Raw genomic sequence first — 19,935 nt, forward strand, 5'->3', positions numbered from 1 at the left:
TCGTAGTTCATATGTGTCAATGGTATCAATAATCAATCGAGCGGTATTCTGTCCACTATGGTTGCCCTCAATGTGTACAAAACTGAGTTGCTCGCGGCGTAACTCCCATTGCTGAGGTTTGTCATCCGGGCTCCAGATATAATGACCTGTGACGCTGAAGAAAGGGTCGCCGATGATTGAAGTCCACGAGTCAAAAGTCATGGAGACTTGACTGTCCACCTTTGCGAGACGTTCGCGAATAACATTTACTACAGCTACCGCACGGGCTTTGATGGTCTCTGTCACCTTGGTGCGGTGAGGGATGTCACTTTCAGCAAGGGCGGGGCGGACATAACGGAGCAAGTCGCGGAAGGCTGGTTTGTCGACAAGTTGCAATGCCTCGTCTTCAGTCACGATAAGCTCCATGATGTACTCGAGAAGTCCTGCCTTGGTAAACGTAGGTGCTTTGGTGACAAGAATGTTGTCAAGGGTGGATTGCCTTGAACTATCCATAAATCAGCACAACACAACACGAATCATGAAACACGATACTCACAGGCATTGACCTTCACCAATTGGAACCGCTCGAGGGTGCATGGTGATGCCCGCAGCGTGTTTTGTACAGTTGAAAATGGTTTTTGTTGCTAATATATATCAATAACAAAGACGTGAGAGACGAAAATGAGAACGTACCGACAGATATGCGTGCGGAGTGTGGATATTCCTCCCCGAAAAGTGTACTTGCTTTCGAGTGCACCAGCATCCCTATCAAACATTAGCAAGTAACCACACACGTAGTGCTAAATACGCACTTGCAAGGTTTGCATACCCATTCCTTGTCATTGCGAGTGAAGACAGTGCGAACATCAGCAGTGCGCTCACTCTTTGACAGAGTGGCTCGGATGTTTGAGTCTTGAGGTTCATCGTCAGGTTCGTCGTCAGGTTCGTCTTCAGCTGTCGGCGCATCGTCATCTTCGGGTGCGTCCTCATCTTCGACTGACTCAGAGTGGCCAGTGTGGCCAGTGCCAGGATCAGTGTCAGTATCCGTATCGGCACCAGCCGCGTGAAAGTCGTCATCATCAGATAACGGGGCTGAGAGCTGCAATGCGACCTTTTTGCTGACTAGCCGCTCGGTCGCACTAGATAATGCACGTTTGCGGGCTGTTGAGCTGTTTGAGGATGATGGGTGAGAGCAAGCGTTGTCGGCATCGCGGAGGCGAGCAGAAGGCTTGAATGTCCGAATGGAGCGACGAGCACCTGCAGTAACCGGTGCTGGTTTGCGCCCAGCCTTCAGCAGCACTGAGAAGGCGTCTGAGCCTGTGGGAGTGGTAGATAGTGTTGGCTGGGCAGAGGACGGAGTGCCAAGTGGGATAATATCATCAGGGTCATTGTAAAATACAATATCTTTGGCGTCCTTGAGGGAGCCGTCAGCATTGAGAGCACATCCGTCAGATTCGGACATGTCGAGAGGAAATGATACGACTCACCTGGTGGGGCTTGCTCCCTTTATGTGTGAAACAAGCAAACAGTAAATCTATATCAATGATATATCAATCAGTATATTGAGCTTATTGACAGTTGACATACCTCGAGCGTCTCCTGGAAACCGGGGGCAAGCAAAAAGTAGATCTATACCAATGTGATATACCAATCAATATATTGAGATTATTGACTGGCAGTTCACATACCTTGAGCATCTTCTGACAACCGGGGGTGCGGGATGCGAGCGTCCGATTCAAAGACAATGCGAATCTTGAGGATCCCCGAAGTCGACATGACCATGGGGGGAGAAGTCGAAGTCGAAGTCGAAGTCGAAGTGAGCATGGGTGTGCCTCGCCGATATCGCGAGGACAATTCAGTTCGGGGTTCAGAACGGTTCGGGAACGTCCGAACCTATGTGAGAACCGTTCAGAAAATAGTGGACCACGAACCTCATTTCGGTTCGGTCCGTCCAAAATATGGAACCATGGACCGAACCATGGACGGACCTGACCATTGGTCAGGTTCGAACCAAGGTTCGGGACCGGACCACGGCAGCACTAGGAACATCACTAGCTCTGGTCATATTACTTAATATTTCTGCTATGAGCTAGTGCGTGGTTCGATTGTGACAAAGTGACTGTCCCTTGTAAATCGTAGGTATAGAATGAGAGAAATATAGTCTAAGAGTTTGCGTTCTATAATGTAAAACATAATTTACTAAAATCGCCCTCAGCTTTACAATGGGATGTCGAGCTATGTACACCACGCCTAGATAGACGACGTTATGTAATCAACGTCAGGTCATAGCAAGCTACCTTCCATTCAGTGATGTGTGTTGGGATTTTGCGAACGCAAACCTCTTGTATCTTACTATCAAGTGTTCAGTTCTACAACGGACAGATCGAGCACACAATTGACCGTGGATTTTCGAATGAAGAATCCAAGTACAGAGCGTACGTACATGCACGTTCCGTCTCCTCCCTGTCTTTTGACTCGGTCCAGCTTCGAAAAGGTCTGTCAGGCGTTGCGGAGGAAGGCCAAGCGATATCAAGATATGAATATGGATGTTTATTTGGCCGCCAATCTAGATGCCGTGCACTGAAAGTCATCTAGCCTCGCTATGTCATGCAACCGGCTCGAATGGTGCCCCAGCGATGACAACCACACAGGCGCAGTTGGCTGAGACATCAAGGTTCTCCACAACGCTGCAGATCGCACGTCAGATGGTGCTATGGCAAGTCTCCTTTCAAGAGCGCAGTGGAGGAGCTTGATAGAGGGAACTTGTAAGTGATACTTGCTTCTGTTGGATACATTTTTCATCATCTTCTACAGGAATGTCTGCATTTCGGCAAACGGCTATCTGCGGGGCAAACCAGTCCCTTCGCAACATCTCATGCCCTGCGTCAAGGAACTCTGCCTCTTGGACAAAGAAAACCTCTCATTCTTTGCAAACTTCTGGTAACGTTGCGTCTGGCGCGCCATGAAGAACTACATCTCGCCATTTGGAATGTCCTTTTTCATCGTCAACTGCCCCAGCCTCCTATAAGACGCCTTTGTTTCTCGTCAGCTGCCAGTGACGTCGGGAGCCAGGACATCCCGGACGTTTTTTTGTACCCAACTTGAATGGCTTCTGAGTTACGTCGGTCCGTTTCTCCCTCATTATTTGTACTCCTTTCGACTCAAAACGATTGCGTTGCCCAGAAATATCAAGTCACCTAATTTCCTCGCTAGCAATAACACTGAGTGGTTTGAATAATCAACAGGCGACACTCACCAGCTCAGCGAGATGCAAATTTGCGACACATCAAAAAGACCAGACACCACATCGAGGAGTGCTGATGCTGGTGCCATCAGAGGGGTCGTGCATGACTGTTGTATCTTCACCTCTGCCGTTTATTTCACCTCTCTTCTTGTTGCCGGCCAGCGCAGAGCATATCCCCTCCCACGTCAAATTATTATCCTCATGACTGCACAGGCAAGAAATGCGTATCGACGATATCTCGTCTCAGCGGAAGCACTTGTTCTTATGCAATAGACCCCGTTATGCAAATCTGCAAAACTTTGTACAGCCACTCTTGCGATCGAAACGGGCACCAGATTTCATCACATATAGAGATCCCGAAGAGCTGAAATTTAAACGCGGACTCGTCCCAAAAGCTCACAATACCAGGAGCGTACACGAACCGGAATCGGATCGACTGAGCAAGTCGAGACTGCTGCGCAGAATGAAGACGGGTTTCTTACTAGTGACATGATACCATCGACTAGGCTTTCGCTGGAGTCGCTGCAAACATTTCATGCCATTTCGCTTCCTGCTGAAATCTGCAGGTCAATGCGGGACGGACGAAAGACGCTCAATCATAATGAAGAGCCACTAAGTTCATCTCCGTCGTCATATACCCAGAATGGTAAGTACTGCTTAGCGATTTTGTCATGCAGTACTTTCGGCACTGACAACCGACATTTCAGAAGTGGCGCCGGAACGTTAGTCATGGGAGAACCCTTTGAAACTCAGCACATACCTAGAATGGTAATCCCATGCATCATGCCATCGTCAATCAACCTAACGTACCTTGTATAAGTATATGGTCGTCAGTGGCACTGTGACTGGTAGTTGCCCCCCCACTGTTATTGCACCTACTCGCTCACTATGCAATACCCGGACGAAACTATTGATATTTCCCAATTAACGATGAAAGAATTTGTCGGTCATTCTCGACATTTGTTTACTCAGATGCAGGACGATCAGACGGAGGTTGATTTCATTCGCTTTGTGCTAGCCGCAAGGGTTGGGCCACTCGCAGATGAAGAGCTCGACCAATACCAAGTTCGTTTAAATTGCTTACAAGGCATTCCCACTCCTCCTGAGATCGATATTACTCGCGACCTCGACTCGGTCATTGGGGTATCGGACACGCTACCATATACCAGTACATTATCGATCTGGCCCCTTCCTCCATTCAGAGAAACATTGAAGAAAGACAATCATGTCAAGAGTCGTGCATATAATAGTCAGGTGAGAAACACAGTCAATGGTGGTTGTTATATATGCATTCTAACCAGAACCAGGGCGCAGAGATTGAAGTTCCGATGCACAAAATTCCCAACATGCCCTTGGGCAAAGTTCAGCAACGGCACGTTGTGAGAATTTTCTTCCCGCGGCTCTACAGTACAGAATGGCCGGTCGACCAATTGACTCAGGACAAATTAGCTCTCATATACGATCAATGCCTCCGTCCTACAATGTTGGAGGTTGTGCCCGAATCACGCGATAAATGGCCGACCACTTATGCAGCCGCATATGCACAATCCAGGAGTCGCACTGGTTCGCTCGCTTTCAGCAGTACAGACATTCCCTGGTATAGGTTAGAACAGGTTGCAACGACTCTGCTAGCCAAACTTGCGGATCTGGGACCTGGATTCAGGGACGCCTATTTTGGGCATGAGCTGAGAGGAACGAAAGGTGCTACCATCCACAACGGGAGGGATGAAGATGAGCGACGCCTGGCGATGGACGATTTATTTGAGCATGTCGATGTCGACAGCTTGGATCCTGAGCAATGGCACGTGGATGTTGCACTGACCATCGGCGTACCAGGCCACGTTGTCACATGGCGCGAATCTTCTCACCGCGAGCTCTTGAGTTATCTGATGCCTGCCGCATCCGCACAGAAGATCTCTCGCCTGATCAATAACAAGGATCGGTTTCATCTGGACCGCGCACTGCAGATCAAAGAATTTGCCGGCTTTCGTGCGACTACGACCCATTGTGCAGGCGCATCGGGTCCATCATATGTGCAGGCGTATTGCACCGAGAAGAATGTGACGTACTCCATGAATCCAGGGGTGTTCCGTCGACGTCAGGCCAAGGAGCTTCTGCAGAAGGAGACCGAAAACAAAATAATCAAAGATATGGACATCATGAGTAACATATTTTTTGAATGCGCTGGTGAAGGAGGAGTGGAAGGTCGCGATGGTTGCGCTCGCTTGGAAATTCGGGTTTCGTTGGCCAATGCCATGAACTCATTGTCCACCCTCCCCGAGGACCTCATTAAGCGCTGTGTCGTCGCTATTGAAAGAAGGGTGTGGTGGTAAGAACGCATCCGCATGGCATTAACTTGCGTCCCTCAGCTGATACGTCATTTTAGGCTTTTTGTCTATTATCGTCTGGCCGCAATTCGTCTAGTCCTCAAGAGCTTGCAAAAAGCGGATGGCAGAGTTCGTTCCATGGACTCTAATTTGGCACTAGGTGCGGTTTGCATCTACATGGCCAATGCTTGCTTCCACCGTCCTGCCGAGGGCTTTGGATGGGAAAACTTGATTGAGAATTGTTGTCAACGAGTTCTTGAGAATCCTGCTGACGACGAAGACGACGAAGACGCACCCACCGTACCCGTCCTGTATGACAACGGCGCATACTTTATGTGCGATATCGTGGTAAACAGCGATCCAACATTTCTTCGACTGCCAGTGCAACGCACCTTTGACGCAGAGTCCTTGGTTCGTATCTTTCACCAGACGTCCATGGATGAAATCCGCTCCTCGTTTGCATGGAGTGCAGTCCCACTCAGTGGGCGCCTCCCTAACCCAGAACGAACCAAAAATCGCAAACGAAAGACTCGTGATGTTGACGATGTCAGGGAACCGGATAATCAGCGCTTGCGCCTCGACACGGAGGTTCGGGGTATCCGATTCAAACGTCCTGTTCGCCTGGCTGGCAGAGACGTGGACCTGCATGTCCTAAACGGGGATGAAGTACGAGAACTCGACGGGGGAGGGAACCACGAGCAAGATGAACTCACAATCAACCAGCGCATCGCCAAAATATACGAGCAGTTCTTCCTGGATATCGTCGAGGAAGCGCCTAATCCAAAATCTGCACGAGATGGGTCATACCTCAGCATCCCCGCTCGCATGCGCAGCGAGCTAGCGCGGCCAGAGCTCCTGCAGACCGCAGACCTTCCGTTTACTAAAGCACAATACTGTGTCTGCACAGATGACCAATGGACGATGCACTTTGATCGTCTCTTTCCCGAAACTATCGAGAATGCTAAACGTCAGAACTTTGGGAGATGTACATACTACACCAAGTATGTGGCTTTTGCCAGAGTTATAACGAAGAAATCTTTGTCCAGAGCCCGACGTGTGCTCAAGGCCGAATTCGATAAGCTGGCATGGGTGCCGTACACCCGGACAGACCGTCTGTGGTCATCAGGAAAGATGCAGGGTGCCGCATGGGAGATGCTTCCTCGCGGGGCAAATAGAGGAGGGCCAGCGATTGCCATCAACCCGCTGCGCAGGAGGGAACTGGTCACCTTGCGCGTGTTTGATCAGCCCGGGAACGGCGACTCTGAGTCCGAGGGGGAGGAGTGAACTTTATCTATGGACGCTCATATTCGTTACATAGTCATACTTTTTTTTTGACTCGTATGGACCTTCATCGGTGAATCGGTGAAGATTTTAGAAGGGAACATATCACAATTCCCGCTACCGTCAGGGGGTGGGTCTCATAACTTGCTATCTTCACGTCCATATCCGGCACCGAAATACATGTTCTAAAATTCCCTTATACGGTATTTACTTGCACCTCGCCATCATTTCAGACCCACCACGTATTAAGTAATGTCCCCTCTCATGCATACTCATGTCAGAGCTTGCTTTCCCTACCACTATGCTCATTTTGGCTTGTGAGCCACTTATGAACGTAAGTGCACCAACGTATATATGCGGCACATATGTTTACTCATAACGACAGCAGAATTACATTCAGTGTTTCCCCGCTCCGAGAAGACTTACACGACGTCTGATGACGGGTGGGCACTGGCGGGTACTTACAAGGGAAAAAATGTCCATGGTGTGCAGGCGCGTGTTTCTCCCCAATGTTAAAACCTTGCCGTTGACCAAGGAGTCTTTCCATACGCCAACTACCCTGCGCGGTTTCTGCAGGTACATCCGGATCGACTTTCACTCACGCTATGGACATGCGTATTACTGTCCTGTCTCCCTTCTTAGGTTTTGACCCATCTTGAACAATGGAATTGGGACATGTGGGAAGAAGAGAATCATAAACTCGCCCGAGCTCAAGCTCAAGTATTTTCCTCCATTACGGAGCCCCTGCCCATCAGTTCTGGGGGATCTGAACTGAACAAGTTTATGGATGAGCTCGAGGCTCGGAACATACCTTCTGCATATCCTCTTGATACCCCACTTCCAACAACTCTCAGGCATTCAAGGCGGTGAACCGGACGTATAGCTCAGTCAACTCGTCTTTTCAGTCCATGGCGTCTTCACCGGCCATTGTTCTTACCGACTCTGCCATCATGCAGCAGCCTACTTCGTCCGCCAACTCGACGTCTATATTGAGTTCCGAGACGAGCGTTGCGTCTTTCGACACCGCCATATCCTCTGCAGCATCCCTCTCGCCTAATGAGAGCACGTCTACCTAATCCCCATATCTAATCTCTTCAGAACTCCCGTATACCTCTAATATCGAAGCATCTTTATCGCAATCTTCATCATTATCATCTCATCACAGCCCGTCTACGAACACGCTGGTGACAGCCTTGCCAACATTATCTATCCCTCCACCCGTCGGATCAGGTGGAGAGTCAATATACCGCACAATCATGACCCGACTAACTCTCCCAGAGGCAAATCATAGCCTGGATGCACGTTATGTGGAGGAGCAAACCTCTGGTGTGCGTGAAGTACTTAGGAGGCTCGGTGAGGATGTCGGCAGGTTGCAGAGCACCGTGAGTTACACTAGAGCTAATTTGAACGACCCATCTCATACATCTCTCAGTCGCATACAGGCACAAATGTATCAGCGCACAGCTCACGAGTGGGAAAGATAGCGACTTCGTTTCTCACGAGTAAAATGTCTTGCTGAAGAGGTTGGCTTCCATTTCCTGAAAATGATAATGATGGCTCATGATGTTTCAAGGTTACTCTTGAAAAGCGTCTTGGGATCGCACAACTCTGCCTGCTCCTGACAGTGCTTGTATTCATCGGCTTAACCAGAGGTGCACCATCCATAGAACCCCCTCAAGTCATTACTCGTTCTGCGAGAGAATGGGGCTGGCGCAACTTAAGCTTCGCTTAGCAGTAACGCTGACCGTGGCTCGAATAATATGCTGTTCCGAAATCGCAATCCTGAGATTCCTGTCGGCGAGAGGTCTGAACCTAAAAAGGGTCATCCTTTGGGGCTAGATTCTCCTGTAGACTTTCCGTCTCATCGAACACAACGGTCCTCCGATCATGTTGCTATTCCACGCCGACCTCCGCATTTTACTACCTTCGCAGATAAACGATCCACCCCGCGCGGCTCCACCGCCACAAAACGGTCCGGGCCTCCATTTACCAATTCTACACTCCGCACCCCCACCCGCCGCATACCTAATTCTATCTCCACGGAGATATCCACACTCCCCCGCGCCGCCCATATGGTGCAAGCAAACTCGCATTCATCAACAGGACTCATCATTCCCAAGTCTACCAAACGCTTGGCACGGACTGCTCACCTGTATGAAGTCAAAGGTTCGCTCAGTCGAAGGGAAACCCAGAACTCAAAGCCTGCAGAACGAGAAAATGATCTGGAAGACGTGTTCCGTGGTCCTTCTATGAAGACCCCTCTTCCCGCTTGACCTCACGGCAGCCAAAGGACTTGATATCAGAAGATACTACTGATCCTGATGCGTAGGTTGACACCGATGTTGAAGGAGGATCCAAATGTTCAGAATTTGCTGCACTCGAACTCTCACTTTGATATGGCGATTTTTTGATGGTCCTCTGAAAATTAAGACTATGTATTAACGGAAGGACTTTCAATTGCACATACCGTATATATCGTCATGCAATCGCCGCAGCTGAGCGCTGATGGCGTCACAGCCCGTACCAAGCCCGTACCGTGTGACTGTCGAACTCGTGATTTTGAATAGCCTTGTTTACGAATTGATCGAAAGTTCTTAGGCTGGGACCACCTGAGGCTCCCACGTTGTCAGGCCTGTTAGACGTACCACTGTGTCGGTGTGGCCGGTCTAAGTCGAGGCACTTTGAGTGATTCCCTGCCAGTACGAATAATTGTGAATATTTATGGCCCTTTAAGCTTACCTGGCGACAACCTGACACATCCGGACATAGTGCCGATGTTCCTGATCTATTCATAGATGCCGGCGGCTAGGAAAGTCCCGTGCTTATGTCAGATACTCCTTGCGTGTACATAGTGTACACCGTCCATTGTCAAATGCTTACATAACTACAGGGAGTGAAGTATAGAAGATGTATTAATCGTGGCCTGAGACCTCTAGGATATCCTGCAAGGTGCGAGACTCCTCTTCCGCCAATTGCTCATCATCTTCCTCCTCCTCCAGGTCTTCAAGCCCATCCTCATCCCCACTCAAAGTCCCTAAGGCCAACGACTCATCGACAGCAGCAGGACACAGTTTATGAGGCACCTGAACTGACGGAGAGGACGCGCTCTCTCCTGGACCGGTGTGCAGGGCCTGCCCAGGGAGCAGTGTCCCGGAAAACCCAGGTAGCCCCGCAATGTCTCGCAGCCGCTGGCAGTGATAATCCAGGAAGCGGCCGCGCGTGTTCCGGAGGATCTGTACTTGATGGGCCAAACCTGGGTGCAGCGTGTGCAATAGGATCTCGCATTCCTCCAGGTAATGTCTCTCGTCTTGCAGATACGTAGCCACACGCCTGATCTCTACATTCAGACGCTCGATTTCTTCCCTCGCGCGACACATCTTGAAATATAAGTCCATTGCATGGCGACCAGATGGAGTAGCCCACGGGCGTTGCGAAATATCCTCGCGTGCGTCACGGAGAAGCTCGAAATCTGCAAGGAACGCGTACTCGACAACATCTTCCCACTTCAGTGCTGGACGTGGTGAGGATAATGCATGAGCAGTGAGGTTATAGCGATCGAGAGCTGTACGGATGGCTGCAGACCGGACTTGGAGGGCCTTGCCGATGTGTTTTCGCATTTTATAGCCTAGTTACAATGCACATTGAGTATATATTTCAAACAAGAATCGACGACATACCTGTTCCTGCCCTATTCATCTTGGAGAGTTCGAAGATCCTGGCAACAATTAGTCCTTCGAGCGTGTCCAATGCCAGCTGGTACTTCCTGTTGGCGACGAGCCGTCCAGCGTTTTGCCACTCGATATCTTCGGGTTGCCAACGTTTGTCCACGCCAAGCTTCATCTCCAGGTCGTGGACGATTTTGAGGTCCTTCTCGTAATTCTCTAGTGCGTGACGGCGTGCTGTCTCGAGTCTTACTGTCATGCTAACGTCAGCCTGTCCAAAGGATGATCCTGGCGTGGTCAGAGACCATGCCGTCCCATCTAATTCCTTCCTAATACTAGAGATAAGTGTCGTTGCAGGGATCAAAGAAAATAGGTACGTACTTGCTTGCGGACAAGTTCACGAGCTTCTGCCAATATTCCATTTGAAGAGTTTCCTGCTCCGGCTCATGCGTACGACTTAGGAGATACGCACGTTCATTCTCGAGCCACGCCTCGAGTTCTGATTCGTCCGTGACACCGAGTTCCTGCATCAGGCGTGGAAGAACAGTCTGGCCATCATACAGAATGTCGAGCGCCTGTTTGTAGTTGTTGTATAGGAACGTAGCTACCAATGAACCCGTCAGACAAAACGTAATACAAGGCACCATGCAACTCACTCAAATTATGATATATTTCAAATTCGTCGTTGTGCTCGAAATAACCTAAGATTGCTTGACGACGGTGAAACACACTCGCATAACGAGTGGCAGGAGCGAGCGCGTTTGACTTTGAGAATGTCCGTTCACAACCCTCGAGGTCTTCTAAGCCGAGACCAGTGACATACGTTGTGAGGTGATCTAGTTGACATAAACGGCGGTGGGCATGACCATGAAAAGCTCCGACAAGCGATGTGTGATTCAGGGTACGAGCACGAGGACCAAGAGAGCTGCGAGAGAGTGTGGTCTTGAACCTACATCCAATGTCGTACCCCCCGCCAAGGTTGTGTCCGAATGTATCGAGTAGCCTTGAGACAACAGCGAGTGGATATTTTGCACTGGAATGTTGTTAGTCGCTAACCTTGAATACATTGCAATAAAGAATTGAACATACCGTTCACCACTCTGCACCATGTCTGCAATGATAAGTGTAAAGCCGTGTCGACACACTGCCATAAAGATCCCCGACTCATCAAAAACTCCCCACATCCGTTTCGTTTTGTCGTCCTTCATATTTTTCCATCGACCCGCACAAGGGTTATCATCCTATCAAAGCATTAGTCAGTAGAGTTGTAGTAGGTGAAGCTTACCTCGTCATCGTCGAACAAATCAACTTGAGGGTTTAATGCGTCTGCGAAAGAATCCACATACTCCCTGGTCAAGTAACGATAGTCTACGATGGCTTGAGACGTCGGGAGCTCTGATGACTGAGGATTGTTCCGTGATACTAAATCTTCGGCATGCTCCTCGTCGGGGACTCGCTTGAGGACTCGCTTGAGTGAATCGTTTCCATCCATTGCGTACAACAGACTAAATTTGAGTTGAGGTTCCGCATCCAAGGTATACAAACATGCAGGACATGCATGTTTGAGGTTCCAGTCGATAGCGCTTCGTCCTATTGCCTCCTGGACCAGTGAACGAACCTGCGTGCAAATGAGCAAGTAAAGATCCAAAGCGATCGACAATTGGCGTGACAGGTAGCTACGGAAACGTTTCTAGATAAATAATGAATCATTGTTGTATAGATAGTGTTAGATGACTCACGCCTTGCAAATCACAGAGAGTCTTCGTAAATGCTTGAATAGAGAAGTTCGGGCAGCGCTGGCGTGCGATACGATAAAACTCCAGGCAGTCAATGGTCATGCCGACTGAAGGATTAATCGGGGAACAGGGAATGACACCGTGGCGGACGAGTGCTGAAGCAAGATACATGTCGGATGAGAGAATTGAAAGGTGCACTTTCTCAGCGTCTGTAGAACTTTGTAATCGAAGCAAAGTAAATAAACATTCAATACTCACGATGTATATCAACAACTTCGATAAACACTTGGCCAGCATTGACGTCATCGGCATCAACATCTTTCTGCCTCTCAAAAAATCCCATTCCACGTTTCTCATCTCTCTCCAGACTCCATGTAAGGTACGCTGTAACTAGTGCTGGCATTTGGTAGTCAAACGCCTCGATCCGACGTTGTGTTCGATCGCGTCGTGACCGGTAGTCTTTACGACGAACTGACTGTCTACTATGGCTTCAAGGTACGCAGTGAGCCATCTTTTACCTTCAAATTGGACTTACGCATTCCAAAAATCACCAGCAATCCCACGGGTGAGTTCCTGCAGTTCTCCCCCTCCATGACTTATATCGAGTGGCTGGGTTCCATCGAGAACATCCCAGGCACCGTAGGAGTCGTCGTCGTCCACCTGGGCATTATCATCCGTGACATCGCCATGGTCACGCAGCGCCTCTAGGGCACGCCATTGATCAGCAGACATTTCTGAGGTAAGTCGTTGGAATCATATAATCATTAACGAGTAGCAATAGTCACTACGTACCTTGCAGTCGAGCCCTCCGCCGTTCTATAGCACTTGCTGCTCGTTCAGCAATTTTTCTTGGCCCGAGTACCTCCTGAGTAGGCCCAGAGCCCCGACGACGAGGATCGCGTGAGGATACAACATGTCGAATTTTTGTAGACGCTAGTCCAGTGCGATGGCGTGTGCGTGAACTACGGCTTGTCGTCATTTTCCGATGTTTTGATTCTCAATTATTCTCAATTTGTCAAGTGATTGATGCGCCATTCAACAGATTCACGTGATACGATACTGATCTCGCGTTTCTAGGCCGCCACTTACTTGTCAATTGAGCAAGTGTCATGCGTCACAGTTCGTCTGAAGATCCTGAGGCAGATGGTAAGATATATATACTGAATATTATGTATACATCTGACTGGTTGACACTGGCAGCGCCTCTCACACATTCCCACAAAGTCACGTCACTCGAAGTGCGTGAAACAAAGACTACCGTGACCACCGAGACTTCGGCACCTGGTGCTGCCAAGACACGGACAAGAACCAGCACCACGAAAATATCGAGGACTCGCACCACAGAAGTCAATCAAACATTCGCTTCCCCCTCCCAAAATACTCCCAGCTCTATTCGATCTCGAGTGGCACCATCTGCATGGTCCCGCACCCAAACCTCACCGTCATCCACTCGAACAACCATTTTGGCGGCCCCACACGCACCACTTTATGGCCCATCAATTCCCCACCCAAGCGCATTCAATTCGCCTCCAGAAGGGCATAACAGCAAGTTCTATGTCATTACTGTGGGGCAACAAGTCGGACTTTTCTTTCACTGGTATGTAGTTCATCAAAACGCATTTGCTCATATCTAATCTTGCGTTATCGTGCTTTCAGGAATGATGTCGCACAGCGGGTGAATCGTGTCAGTGGTAATATCCACTATAAATGTGATACGTTCCAGGAAGCCCTCGCGCAGTACACTCGCGCCTATGAAAATGGCGAGCTTCGTGCGATTCCGATGCCTGGTTCCCCATTCTGGCCCACCGAATCACAGACTATGTCCTCGGATGAAGAAGACATTTGGTCTCATATTGAGGATCTCTCAGAGCAGATGAGCAACGCGCATATTTGATACATTGTCCTGTCCTACATAGAATAACAGTGCTACTTAGTACCATGTATGTCGTATTAGGAGTTAGTATTAGTGGAAATATCAATAGGTTACTGGTTATTGATGATAACTAAGATGTATTGTGCGACGTGAAGATGTGTTGTGCGACGTCTGAATTAGGCATTACTACTAACCTTGCGGTGTTTCGGATTTACTCAAGATTTGCTCCAGTCACATTAACAAATGAATGAAATACCTTTTTCTTTCTTTCGGGCCTTGAAGTACATGATTCAGACCTTAGAAATGACTAGTTACTTGTGTGAACGAAGTAACATGAATTGAGTTTAAGTACACCAAATCATAAATCTCCTTTGAATTATAGATCAGTACTACATGTGACTTGCTGAAGTACCAGTACTGTAGTACATCATTGTCCGACTCGCTTGACATTTCTTTCTGCGCTACATTAATTATGGCGTAACTTCTTATCAAAATTACAGATCAAAGCAAGCTGATGGCCAGCCTACATTTACTATCACCGGCACCAAGGACAGATACAATATAAAATGTCTACTCGAAGCAGTCCCGGGCCACATCGTCATATACTATATCCGAGTGTGACTTCTCTGCAGCTTAACACGAACCTGACACAAGAGCCTCGTAAGGAAGTCACCTTCGATTTCGATGTATTTGGAGACCAGTAGCTTCCAGGCAATTGGGAGGGGACGTCGTATAGAATGAGGTTTCATTGTTGTCGTCAACTTATAAGATCGTCTATGCTAAGCCACATTATGCCAGTACTATTACAAATGAGATGTAGGTGTGCGCCTTATTCCCGAAGTGATATAAAAAAAAACGCTCCAGGACAGCTTGAATTAGCTGTATGTTTCATATGGTATACCTTACATATCCATTAGTTAAGGTAGCATTGCGGACGAGTGATAAACTCACCTGAAAAGCGGACTGGCATCGCCTATGTCCTTGAATTCGTATCTTCTATTGTCGCCAATGTTTTCTGCCAGACACCGCACTTCTTTCTTTCTGTTCAGCTGGTTGTAGTTCCACATAGCGAAGATACTCATTATGATTCTGTTAGAAGATCGTATTATTATGTTGCAGTTCGGAAGACTGATGAGACATACGAAAGTGAAATAAATCCCATGTTGGTGCCCTGTTCAATGTGGAAGCGTGGCGGGTCAACATAGATGAAGGAGGAACAGACACTGAGACAAGCATGAGCAGGCAAATAGTTTGTATTTATGTTAATACGACGTACCCTCCAAGGTTACTGATACCAATGGCCATTGCTAGTACAACTCCACGCTTTAAGTCGCCTCTCGCATTCGAGCCTGCCCACGCCAGAACAACTGCGAGGGTCAGATAATTCCCCGCAGCAGCAAGACAAACTCCAACGTATGACAGACCTGCTTGTACGGAGTTGACTATACACATCAGCTGGGACTCGCTTCAAGTCCGTGGAAGGGTACTCACTGAATAGCCTTGTTTCTAAGAAAGCCCCGGCAAACTATTAAGAGCAGCAGCGATGCTGAATACAAGCGAGGAGAACCAGAATGCAGATACAGCTGAGCGAGGAGAACCAGAATGCCGAAACATCCAGAATATTTGTACATGTTGATCCATATTGATTCATACCAGATTTGGTAGTCTTTGACCACTCGTCAACGTCCTTGATTGACACTTCACTTCTATGAATTGGTGGTTTGATATTGGTAAGCGTGATCATAATTAATGCGTGGTTTGTCCTTGATTGACGCTGCTAGGTCATTGATGATCTGGGAGATTCGTGCTTTCTGGTATAGGTAAGTGTTATTTACTTCTAATTAATGCGTGGTTTGTCCTTGATTGACGCTGCTACTAGGTCATTGATGATCTGGGAGATTCGTGCTTTGATTCGGGTCTGGTATAGGTAAGTGTCTACTTATAATTAATGCGTGGTTTGTCCTTGATTGACGCTTCTAGGTCATTGATGATCTGGGAGATTCGTGCTTTGATTCGGGTCTGGTATAGGTAAGTGTTTACTTCTAATTAATGCGTGGTTTGTCCTTGATTGACGCTGCTACTAGGTTATTGATGATCTGGGAGATTCGTGTTTTGATTCGGGTCTGGTATAGGTAAGTGTTTACTTCTAATTAATGCGTGGTTTGTCCTTGATTGACGCTGCTACTAGGTCATTGATGATCTGGGAGATCCGTGCTTTGATTCGGGTCTGGTATTGGTAAGCGTGATCATAATTAATGCATGGTTTGTCCTTGATCGACGCTTCTAGGTCATTGATGATCCGGGAGGTTTGTGCTTTGATATCGGTAAGTGTCATCATAATTGAATGCGTGGTTTGTCCTCGATTGACACTTCTAGATCATTGATGATCTGGGAGATTCGTGCTTTGACTCGAATATCCTGGTCTGGTGTAGGTATAGGTCCCAGGCGCCAGGTACATGTTGATGCAAACTCGAGTTCGCCACCTAAAAGCTACGAAACAGTCTCAATACACCGATCGCTGGAGTAGAGCTTCACTCTCCAGCTTATGCGCACATGCTTACATCTGACTCTTTAGGTTGAAACACGCTATGCACTTGATCGCGATGTGCACGCCACTGGTAAGTAGGTCTATTATCCATTTCGTATAATCAAAACTCAATGGTGAAATTGAAGGACACGTGACTAAGGCATCAGATGTCAAAATTTTTAACTTACATCATTTTATCAGCCGCGGGTCGCAATCCAGGTAAGCGCGTGTTGTTTTATTGTGTTTGGTTCATGTTAACATATTCTAGTGCCTTTGATAGGTCCAATCAATTCAAGCGACTCGCGTTATTTTACGGTATTTGGTTCACAACACGTCGCGTTGATTTAGTAGATTGTGCCATCACTTTCTGACTGGGAGTTAGAGAAGGAATCAGTGTTGGCTCCAGTCAGCACTGAAAAACTTCCACCTCCAGACCCACGCCTTCATCACCAACTATCTCACCACCGCAATTCTCCCGTGCATATACACAAACTACTTCAGGACAACAAAGATGATCCAGCATTTAAGGTGCGTGTTTGTATGGGCCTGCATACATCAACTAATCAGCTACTCTTACAAGCAATTCATCCCCAAACTCAAGGATCACGTATTGTGTTGCTTATGGGTGCAAGATAGTGATGGCCCCACTGAATTTTCTAGTGATGACAGAAACAACATTGTCATATGCAACAGTATTTTGTTCTCCGTCAATATGCTACGCATCAACTACACCTCGTACAATCTACAATGCGAGCAAGATCTGATTAACCCCCACAACCACACTGATATCATGCTATTGTCGGGTGATTCCAGATCCTGTTCGACCCATCCCTACTGGTATGCTCGAGTGCGGCACATATTCCATGTCAATGTACTTGACCTATGATCAGGTGGAGCGAACACACAGAAAACTCAAATGGAGATCTTATTTGTCAGATGGTTTGATCCAGTTCAACACCACCATTCTGGGATTAAAGCAGCTCGTCTCCCCAAAGTTGCCTTTGTACCTGAGATCAATGACTCTGCATTCAGCTTTGTTGATCCTGCCTCAGTAGTTTGTGGGGTACACCTGATCCTAGCATTTGCAGATGGAAGGGTCCAGTCTACACTGCAGCAAAAGTCTGTGGGATGCATACGGAGAGAGGATGACGAATGGACCTCATATTATGTTAACATGTAAGTCCTCATCCGAAATTCGATTTGCAATCTTGATTTTGTTCATAGTTTTGTTGATTGCGATATGTTCATTCGTTTTACTAGCACTGGTGTCTAGGGAATAGCATGGGTATCCTCAACCCACGTGGGTCGTGGGTGTGGGTACCTCTGGGGTGTGGGTGGGGGTCTGTACTTTGGGCACCCATACCCCTACCCACACCCTGGTGGTAGGTATGTAAGCAAACATGACTTATTTTGAAACTTAGTAACACACATTAGACATGAACCTTAAACTCTAAAACTAAGCTAATATTGGACATGAACCTTAAACTCTAAACCTAAACACAGCGCCCTTACAATCATCACAGCATGGATCCCACATTTTTCTCAGGCGCTGCCAAGCGTATTAAAAAACTCACGGACAAAGCTAAAGCTGTGCTAGACGAGAAGCAGGAAGGCTCAAACAAACGAAAGAATAATGAAAGTGCTGCTACTAGTACACATCCCAAGAAGGCCAAGTCAAACCAGGCAGTAGTTCATAATGAGGAAGAAGAAAGTGTGTTACATCATGATGCTATTGTCATCAGCGATGACGAGGGAGCGGGTATGAATACTGACGAGGACAAGGATGAAGTGAGTGCGGATGAGGAAGAGTGTGCGGAGGATGAACTCAGTAAGGCCGATTTCACTAGTCCAAGTAATACAAGCTCATATTAGCTAAAGAACAGTTAATGAAGGAATGGATCTCACCGATCTATGCTTTTTTTGACCCTACACCTGCTATAGAGTCTATTGATGGCCGTCGTGCACATTCCTTCAAATGTATGGGCAAGGGATGCAAGGTTACGATTCGACGCTTCCTCGACAAAAAAGATGCACGATCCACGGGAAATATGCGGAAACACGTCAAGTCCTGCTGGGGCGATGATGTATTGCAAGCTGCTGATGAAGCCAGGAATGCAGATGAAGTTCGGACCAAGATCGTCGCAGGATATCTGAAAGATGGATCAATTACAACCGCATTCGAACGTAAAGGCAAGGGGAAGGTCACTTACTCGCATCGTCAGCATACCCGGACCGAGACAAGGTAGGATCACAATGAGACGGAGAATTCTTGCGGCTGATATAGTTGCATTCAGAGCCGAACTTGTTCGTTGGGTTGCGGAAAGCCTACGGCCATTTGACATTGTCAAAGACAGGGGATTTCAGTCACTTATGAAGACAGGGAGACCGGAATACTACATACCATCTCCATCGACTGTCTCGTGCGATGTTAGATTGGTCTTTGCGAAGACAAGACAACGAATTGCTAAAATGATAAATGTATGTAGATCAGTTGGATGCAAGAGGAAGACTAATGAATCTTACCAGGAATACGAGGGCAAACTCAATTTTACGACGGACGGATGGTCGTCTCCAAACCACCGTGCCCTTGTAGCATTCTCGTCACATCTTGAACACAAAGGTGTGCCTCTAAGTTTACCGTTAGACATTATTGAGGTGCCGAAAGTAAGTACTCGACTCACTGAGTTAGAGAAGAACATCGTGCTAAGACACTATCAGTCCCACACGGGGGAGGAGCTTGCAGCGGCCTTCGAACAAGTGCTGAAAGATTATGGAGTAACAAGAAAGGTCAGCACACAATCCCTGCGTATACTCACAGGACTCACCAAATGATAGATCCTCGTCGTCACATGCGATAACGCGGCCAATAATACTGCCATGCTCGAAGAGATGGCAGTCATACTCCCTGACTTCGGTGGTACAGCAGCCCACACGAGGTGCTTCCTGCATATGGTCAATTTGGTAGCAAAATCTCTCCTTCGACAGTTTGATGAACCGAAGAGCCGTGATGACGACCACGAGAAGAGCGATGATGATGAGCCGAATGTTGACGGCCACAGTGAGAACGAGCAAATGGATTCTGACGTACTGCCTGGTGATGACGTTGATGGGTTTGTTGACGAAACTGAATTCTTGACGCATGACGCGCGCAAGAGCCTGCAACAGAATATTCGTCCAGTTAAGCTGGTACTTGTTAAGGTCTGTACATTAGAATAAATCGAAAACATACCTTAATAAACATATCACACAGCTTCGGAAGCTCACATTCAAGGTCATTCACTCCATGACAAAACTCCTGCCCGCATG

The 19,935-nt window shown here is 47.8% G+C and overlaps 7 protein-coding genes across 7 annotated transcripts; 5 read left to right on the forward strand and 2 right to left on the reverse strand.

Annotated features, from left to right (window-relative positions):
- Positions 1–4,111: 4,111 nt before the first annotated feature.
- HD556DRAFT_1238042 (uncharacterized protein) lies at positions 4,112–6,834 on the forward strand (the record flags this gene model as incomplete). Its single annotated transcript, XM_041297946.1, has 3 exons — positions 4,112–4,477; positions 4,531–5,064; positions 6,388–6,834. The coding sequence occupies 3 exons, from the start codon at positions 4,112–4,114 to the stop codon at positions 6,832–6,834; spliced, it is 1,347 nt and encodes a 448-aa protein (XP_041159777.1).
- A 271-nt stretch (positions 6,835–7,105) lies between these two features.
- Positions 7,106–7,907, forward strand: HD556DRAFT_1443756 (uncharacterized protein; the record flags this gene model as incomplete). Its single annotated transcript, XM_041306667.1, has 2 exons — positions 7,106–7,165; positions 7,686–7,907. 2 exons carry the CDS (start codon positions 7,106–7,108, stop codon positions 7,905–7,907), a joined length of 282 nt encoding a protein of 93 aa, XP_041159778.1.
- Positions 7,908–8,003: 96 nt separating this feature from the next.
- HD556DRAFT_1192434 (uncharacterized protein) lies at positions 8,004–8,207 on the forward strand (the record flags this gene model as incomplete). Its single annotated transcript, XM_041296205.1, has 1 exon — positions 8,004–8,207. A coding segment is annotated over one exon (204 nt), but the record flags the coding sequence as incomplete, so codon positions are not given.
- Positions 8,208–9,437: 1,230 nt separating this feature from the next.
- HD556DRAFT_1479424 (uncharacterized protein) lies at positions 9,438–12,961 on the reverse strand (the record flags this gene model as incomplete). Its single annotated transcript, XM_041308591.1, has 9 exons — positions 9,438–10,456; positions 10,509–10,822; positions 10,875–11,097; positions 11,150–11,526; positions 11,583–11,734; positions 11,779–12,183; positions 12,233–12,438; positions 12,488–12,708; positions 12,765–12,961. 9 exons carry the CDS (start codon positions 12,959–12,961, stop codon positions 9,744–9,746), a joined length of 2,808 nt encoding a protein of 935 aa, XP_041159780.1. The 3' UTR covers positions 9,438–9,743.
- A 752-nt stretch (positions 12,962–13,713) lies between these two features.
- Positions 13,714–14,096, forward strand: HD556DRAFT_1212269 (uncharacterized protein; the record flags this gene model as incomplete). Its single annotated transcript, XM_041296586.1, has 2 exons — positions 13,714–13,826; positions 13,886–14,096. Coding segments are annotated over 2 exons (324 nt in total), but the record flags the coding sequence as incomplete, so codon positions are not given.
- Positions 14,097–15,049: 953 nt separating this feature from the next.
- HD556DRAFT_1443761 (uncharacterized protein) lies at positions 15,050–15,743 on the reverse strand (the record flags this gene model as incomplete). The annotated part of the gene is made up of 4 exons (XM_041306668.1): positions 15,050–15,191; positions 15,245–15,325; positions 15,379–15,544; positions 15,629–15,743. The coding sequence occupies 4 exons, from the start codon at positions 15,741–15,743 to the stop codon at positions 15,050–15,052; spliced, it is 504 nt and encodes a 167-aa protein (XP_041159782.1).
- A 94-nt stretch (positions 15,744–15,837) lies between these two features.
- On the forward strand, positions 15,838–17,902 carry HD556DRAFT_1479428 (uncharacterized protein; the record flags this gene model as incomplete). The annotated part of the gene is made up of 14 exons (XM_041308592.1): positions 15,838–15,922; positions 15,982–16,029; positions 16,083–16,130; positions 16,187–16,234; positions 16,291–16,338; positions 16,390–16,426; positions 16,678–16,720; positions 16,776–16,848; positions 16,898–16,944; positions 17,012–17,157; positions 17,210–17,321; positions 17,443–17,466; positions 17,520–17,805; positions 17,854–17,902. Exons 1-14 carry the CDS (start codon positions 15,852–15,854, stop codon positions 17,900–17,902), a joined length of 1,080 nt encoding a protein of 359 aa, XP_041159783.1. The 5' UTR covers positions 15,838–15,851.
- Between the last annotated feature and the right edge of the window lie 2,033 nt (positions 17,903–19,935).

The sequence above is a fragment of the Suillus plorans genome (genome assembly GCF_016647745.1).
Source record: "Suillus plorans strain S12 chromosome Unknown HD556scaffold_31, whole genome shotgun sequence".
Lineage (NCBI taxonomy): Eukaryota > Fungi > Basidiomycota > Agaricomycetes > Boletales > Suillaceae > Suillus > Suillus plorans.